Below are 7234 nucleotides of genomic sequence, written 5' to 3' on the forward strand. Positions count from 1 at the left end.
AATCTATGTAGCACAATCCTTATCACAACAAATTCGCATGAAATATTATGTTGCGACCAAGATTTATCCATAATAAACTTCCATCAAAATCAAATGTTTCAGCTAGATTCATGAAAAACAAGCATGAACAAGTTGCAATACAATCAAGGCCAACACAATATCACATGAAGAAAAGATGGGACAAATCATTTAATCAATACATCTTCAACTCCAACTGCTACTCCATTTCTTGTTTCACGACAGGCTTGATGTCCATTTCCTGTTTCTTGAAGAAAGGGTTGATGAGGCCATCTGTCAGAGCAGTCGTGGATGTAAGAGCCGCTTTTAGTATGCTTATACCCTGTATCAACAACAACGATGAATTGGATACCATATTCTTTAAAGAAAATACTAATAAAAGATGCATATTTGAAACTTACCTCTTCCAACCCAACTTGCATCTCTACTTCTTTTATATCAGAAAAAGAGACGTTCAACTCTTTGATAACACAAACACCCGAGGTAACCTCCAACGGTGATACAGTCAAGTCATCCCGTACCATATACATCATCCATTCCTCGACATACCGTCCAGTATATGTCGATCTCTTGACATAATCATATAGTCCATAATATTCACGGTCAGTATAGTTGTACTCGGTTAGAAATGATTTGTAACGTTTGAAATGCATGTTCTCAAAATTAAGAGTTGTACTCTTATGAAATCTAGACATGCTAGTGCTTCCAAGTCTTTCTAATGACAGGATGAGAATGCTAAAAAGAAAATCTACGAAATTACTATCTGCCTGGGCAAAAAGAAACTTGTTTGTTGATTTTTGAAGCATGACTTTCAATGTCATATTTTTTGAGTTCATAATCTCGGCCATCTGGTCAATCTTAACATGCCCCATTGTTGCTACAAGCATCCGTCTCGGTGGCCAAACGAGGGCAGTGAGTGGATTAGACGAAATCAGTGATTCCTTCAGTAGAGCTATAATCTAAACAAAACAGAGAGATATCAATACTTGAAATAGATAAAATGAAATGTATGATAAATCAACTCACCTCATTGAATCCAAATGTTACATTTTTTGTCTCGGCGTCATCCATATCTTGAATAGAGATGCCAATAGTGCTGAGAGTTTGAATGATGGAGCCCTCGACGATAGGAAACACACGGAGATCATCTGTGATTATGAAAGAAGATGAACCATCAGTGAAAACTCCTTCATATGATTTGCCAAAACCAGAACAAGTGTTGGGATTATCAAGTTGAGCAATGGCCAATTCCCTCTCAAAAAGTGTTGGACAGATGAGTTCGGTCTTATCACACACTCTATGGAAATAAACGCTGTCAAGATTTGATGCAGCTTTGTAGAGAGTATTGATGCTTCCAATAACAAGCGCCCCATCTCCATAGCGGTTCTCAAGGACTTCAACAATATTTGACAATGGCAGAACTAGATAGGTTAACAAATAGTCTGTGAAATCACCACCAGCTTCTGCAAATAATACATTATTCTTCTTCTTATTTATCACAAGCTTGATTTGAAACTTCTCTTCCTCGGACATTCTGTTTAATTTTAGAAAAAAAATTCAAATCAGTTAGAAAAGCAAACCCCAATTTTTCAAATTGAAGTTGAAGTGCAACAAATATGACGACTATAATTATATATGCATTCAAGTGCCATCCATTTAGCTTTTGCAGTTTAGTATACAAACCTTTTAGTGTTACCAAGGCTGGAAGCACAGTCAAGGCGAGGAACTTTAGAGTACCAAGGCAAGGAATTTGTTACAGATACTCGTAGGATTTTTAAATCTCCATCCATAGCAATGTTTTAAAAACCGGACCGACAAGCAAATCGGTGAAACTACTGATTCACGGTTCAACTGGTCGGATCGGTCCAACCACTGATCGAACCGTTTTACTATAGCATATATAATTAAATATATATTTTATAAATATATCAAATTTATTACATAATAAAATATAGATTTGATCAAATTCATATATATTTTTATATAATTTAATGAAAAATAAAATATTATTAAACTTAATTGAAGATAAGTATAATTAAAACTTAAATTTAATTAAACATATATATGACAATATTGAAATTTAGTGTAATAAATTACTATTAAAGTTTATTAAATAACAAATTTAATTAACATATTTTATTTATGATTAATTATAATGAATTAATCAATTTATAAAAATAATAGTTACTCATAGAATGAATGAAAATTTATTCATTGATTATAAATATAATTAAAGTTATTGTTATATCACAACAATTGAAGTGGTGGAGTGGTAATTGAGTTGGATTTACATACATGAGGTTTATGGTTCGAATCTCATTGGACACAAATTTTTGAAAAAAAGTTGAACATGTCAAAAATCGGTTCAACCGGTTCCCGTTTCCGGTCGAACTGGCATGAACACTGGCTCGCAGCCGGACCGGTCCGACTAGCCGATCCAAACCGGTTTTTAAAACACTGATCCTTAGAGAGGTGGCATTAGGGTCTCTAGATAATGAGATTTGCAAACTTTTAGTCTTTGAAGTAAGAGAAATTACATTTCAAATACCTGAACTTGAAAAAATCACATATAAAATGTCTTGAATGACTATTTTACCCTTGAACCATGAAAGTCATTAGAGCATCCACTATGGTAAATAGGTCTGTCATAGGCTAGCCTATTTCTCCTCCTGCCACATCATCCAGCACTAAAATTCCTCCTACCAATCATCAGAACAAGCAACTGGACAAGCAATAGGCTAGCCACAGTGTGGCTAGCCACATTATCAGCACTATTATAAAAAAACAACTAAATTTACTGAATTAAACACAAAATGCGGAATTAAACATACGGGAAAATTCATTAATTTCATTAAAATAAAAAAAATTACATTACTTAAAAAAAATTACATAATAAAAAAAAAACATAAAACAAAAAAAACTATCGCCGTGCAGTCCTCCGCGCCCACAACTCTTCAATTAAATCCTTTTGGAGTTGTATATGAGCATCCACTTGGCACATGTCGGCATGTGCATGGAGGCGGCCGGCTTCATCGTGAGGTACCCCCTTCATACGTTGGGGGTGGCCACGCCGTGGCTTGGACCGGCTTCATCGTCATTGGCCCAATTAGTCAGTTGTACACCTTCATCTTCGACTATCATGTTGTGCATGATAATACAGGCGTACATTATAGAAGCAGGCAGTCGACATGCCACAAACGCGTTGGACCCCTAATTGTCGCCCATCGAGCCTGGAGCACACCAAATGTGCGTTCCACGTCCTTGCGCGCCGACTCATGTCGTTCCGCAAAGTAGGCCTTCCTGTCCTCATATATTTGAAGCTTACCTCTTCCAACCCAACTTGAAGTTGTACTTCTTTTATGTCAGACAAAGAGACGTTCAACTCTTTGATAACACAAATACCCGAGGTAACCTTCAACGGTGATACAGTCAAGTCATCACGTACCAAATACATCATAGATCCATTGACATATTGTAACATCCCGCTTTTTTGAACCCTAATTTTTGATACGTGAAAATTTTTGCATTAAATGTTTTTAATGCTATGATATATGTGAATTAAATGATGAGTGATTTATTGCAATATTCTTTGTGACCTAATTGCGATATGGAGTTGAGTTTGAGTTGAATAGTCAAACTTGTTGAATATGTGACGTGGCTATTGAATAGTCAATATTGTGGAAAATATGACGTGGCCGTGGAATGGTCAAAGTCGGTGGAAAATGTGAAGAGGAGGTGGAAGTCCGAAAATGCGAATATTTTGATGAGGGGAAAATAATTGTGGTGAATTATTTTCCTAAGGGATGAGTGACAAATTAATAGGAGCATTATTTAATTATGTGGAATTTTCGACCCCTCCTATTTATTGGAAAGAAATCCTATTTTTCTTGGATTTAATTATTGCTTGGGATAATTATCCGAATTAAATCCAAAGTCCGAATATCCCTAATTTGTTCCATGAATTTTCGGCCCCTATGATTTCTTTAAAGAGATTTTCGAAAATCTCTTATTATGGGAGAAGTGATTATTTTTATTATATTATTTGATCCCTTGTTTATTCTCTTCCATAAATAAATTCAAATATTCTAGCATATCTTGCCAAATCTAAGGAGATCTTACCATATCCTAACTTAAATAGGATTTTAATTAAATCCCTTTTGAAAGAGTCAAACTACACGCCACTTTTCACTATTATTGGGGAGATTATTATTATTTTCTTGCTCCGTGATATTTTATTCTACTCCGTGAAATATTCAAATTAAATCATAGGCTAATTAAATAGCCTAGAAATTCGAAATCCCCTTTTCTCTCAACCTAATTCACGCCACTTAACCACCATATCTTCTCCAAATCTTTATTTAATTAATTATTGGATTATATCTTGCACTCTATAAATATAAGAGTGAGAACCTAACCCTGGCACACCAAAATCACGCCCCCACTCCCAAAATCACGTCTTCTACTTTCTCCCCACTCTCTCAGTTTTTTCTTTTACTTTCTCCATTAATTCTTCATCTTTTGGAGAAGGATTGAAGCTGCAATTCGAGAATTTGTTGAAGAATCAAGATCCTACTTGTTTTCTACCGATTGTTCTATTGAAAAGGTATTTTTATTTTTGATCTTCTCTTCTTCTACCGATCAATCGGTGTTCTTGAGTTCCACATGCATTTAGATCGAGTGAAGGGGAATTAATCGATGAATTTGGATGCATGTGTGGGTGTGTGACCGTGTGTGTATGTGTGTGACCGTGTGTGTATGTGTTGTGACTGTGTGTGTGTGTGTGCATGCCTCGGTAGGCGTGCACATGTGTGGTGTGTGTGTGCGTGTGTTGTGTGTGGAAAACACTCATGCGTGACACGATTTGATGTTAAATCTAGAGTTGTGGTGTGAATAAAAACGATAAGATAATCGTACTTTGATTTTGAATGGGAATATTGAAAATAATCGATGGGAAAGGGAAACGTGAGAACATGCATGATTTTGATCCATGATTGAGACTTATTTGAAATACATGAACTAAAGGTGATAGCTCGCATTCTCGGTGTGAAAACAAGAAGAAGTACGTACTTAATATCGAAGGAAATCGAGGTGGGCTTTATTCTTAAACTCTTCTATGTTGCAAATTTATGATGTTGGAGAAATAAGGGTAGATTAAACTGTTATGCCATGCCTATGATTATTTTTGGATATTGTGTGTGCCTGATGCGTAGTTTGCGAGTGCGCTCCATTAGGCTAAAGGGCTATATAAACGAATTCGGGTCTGAGTAGGGCCGCAAACCCTATCAGGCTAGTGTACACGGGAGATCGGGAGCCGTCCTTGCTAGTCGGCCGGTCTCGTGGGCGAAAGTGTGGCCACACTTCGTCGCACCATATGAATTGTTGATTGATGAGAAAATGGGAGGTATTATTTGACTGGCCAGTCCATGAAATATTTTGTGATACCCGATGCTATTCTTTAAATAAATGCTAAACCTCGAGTTCACTATTGTAAGGGTGGCATAACTATAAAATGTTTTGGCATGAGTCCACTGAGTATGCTTAAAATACTCAGCCCTGCATGTGTTTTCCCTATGTGCAGGTTGAGCGGCGATGGGCGGTCGGTGGTGTTGAGACAGTTGAATCGAATAATATGGATGGTTGGGATTTTGAGTGTAGTCGTGTCCTCATACATGGCTTCGCTTTCTCTTGGAATGCTTCCGCTGAATATTTTGAAACTTATTATCTTTGGTTGGTTTGAACTTATTTCTTCGAATTAGAATATGGTGAATTATTGCGTTTTGTTGGAGCTACAATAAACCTGTGACTTTTGAGCTTAGCCTATGTTATCTATTAAATCTTGTTTTTCGTATTCAAGCCGTTGACTTGTTGCCTTGATCTTCATTAAACACTTGGTCAAATCTCTTTAAATGAAACCCTAGTCTACATTCTTGTCGCCTTAACTTCGTCTAGTTAACAGTCGCTGTATTTATTATACCCTAGAAATGTCGGGCCGTTACACATATAGTCCAATATATATCGATCTCTTGAAATAATCATATCCTCCACAATATTTACGCTCAGTATAGTTGTAATGTTGGAGATGCATGTTCTCAAAATTAGGAGTTGTACTCTTATGAAATATAGACATGCCAGTGCTACCAAGTCTTTCTAATGAAAGGATGAGAATGCTAAAAAGAAAATCTACGAAATCACTATCTGCCTGGGCAAAAAGAAACTTGTTTGTCGATTTTTGAAGTATGACTTTCAACGTCATATCTTTTGAGTTCATAATCTCAGCCATCTGGTCAATCGTAGCATGCCCCATTGTTGCTACAAGCATCCGTCATCAAGGGAAGACGAGGGAAGTGAGTGGATTCGACAAAACCAGTGATTCCTTCAGTAGAGCTATAATCTAAGCAAAACAAAGAGAGATCAATATTTGAAATATATCTAATGGAATGTATGATAAATCAACACACCTCATTGAATCCAAATGTTAGATTTCTTGTCTTGGCGTCATCCATATCTTGAATAGAGATGCCAATAGTGCTGAGAGTTTTAATGATGGAGCCCTCGACGACAGGAAACACACAGAGATCATCGGTGATTATGAAAGAAGATGAACCATCAGCGAAAACTCCTTCATATGATTTGCCGAAAACCAGAACAAGTGTTGGAACGATTGAGTCTCGCAATAGCCAATTCATTCTCGAAGAGTGTTGGACGGATGAGGTCAGTCTTATCACACACTCTACGGAAATGAACGCTATCAAGAGAGAGTATTGATGCTTCCAATGACATGCGCCTCGTCTCCATAGTGCTTCTCAAGAATTTGAACAATATTTGACAATGGCAGAACTAAGTAGGTTAACAAAAAGTCTGTGAAATCACCACCAGCTTCTGCAAATAGTATCTTACTCTTCTTCTTATTTGTTACAAGCTTGATTTCAAACTTCTCTTCCTCAGACATTCTGTTTAATTTTAGAAAAAAAAATTCAAATTAGTTTGAAAAGCAAAACCTAATTGTTCAAATTGAAGTTGAAGTGCAACAATTCAACAAACATGACTATTCAATATATATATGCATTCATTGCCATCCATTTAGTATACAAACCTTTTATTTCCAAGGCTGGAAGCAGTGTGCGGCGGCGACACAACAGTGAAGGCGAGGAACTTTTGATTGAGGCAAGAAATTTGTAAGTTTTTCAAATTTTATACCATCTTCAGGTAGGATGTG

The 7234-nt window shown here is 36.5% G+C and overlaps 1 protein-coding gene across 1 annotated transcript; it reads right to left on the reverse strand.

Annotated features, from left to right (window-relative positions):
* Positions 1 to 217: 217 nt before the first annotated feature.
* LOC148926585 (uncharacterized) lies at positions 218 to 1808 on the reverse strand. The gene is made up of 4 exons (XM_089059180.1): positions 1702 to 1808; positions 1045 to 1552; positions 420 to 977; positions 218 to 340 (listed from the first exon to the last, which is right to left on the reverse strand). Exons 1-4 carry the CDS (start codon positions 1806 to 1808, stop codon positions 218 to 220), a joined length of 1296 nt encoding a protein of 431 aa, XP_088915306.1.
* Positions 1809 to 7234: the final 5426 nt, after the last annotated feature.

This window comes from Salvia hispanica, chromosome 5, assembly GCF_029641045.1.
Source record: "Salvia hispanica isolate PSC_SH4W2 chromosome 5, Shi_PSC_v1, whole genome shotgun sequence".
In the NCBI taxonomy this organism is placed as follows: Eukaryota; Viridiplantae; Streptophyta; class Magnoliopsida; order Lamiales; family Lamiaceae; genus Salvia; species Salvia hispanica.

Bases quoted from the DNA above. Each gene is read 5' to 3' on its own strand.
- LOC148926585 (XM_089059180.1), bottom strand. From the start codon at position 1,808: ATGGATGGAGATTTAAAAATCCTACGAGTATCTGTAACAAATTCCTTG. The intron at 978-1,044 runs GTGAGTTGATTT...TGTTTTGTTTAG, and splicing joins TAACATTTGGATTCAATGAG to ATTATAGCTCTACTGAAGGA. The intron at 341-419 runs GTAAGTTTCAAA...TTGTTGATACAG, and splicing joins TGCAAGTTGGGTTGGAAGAG to GGTATAAGCATACTAAAAGC.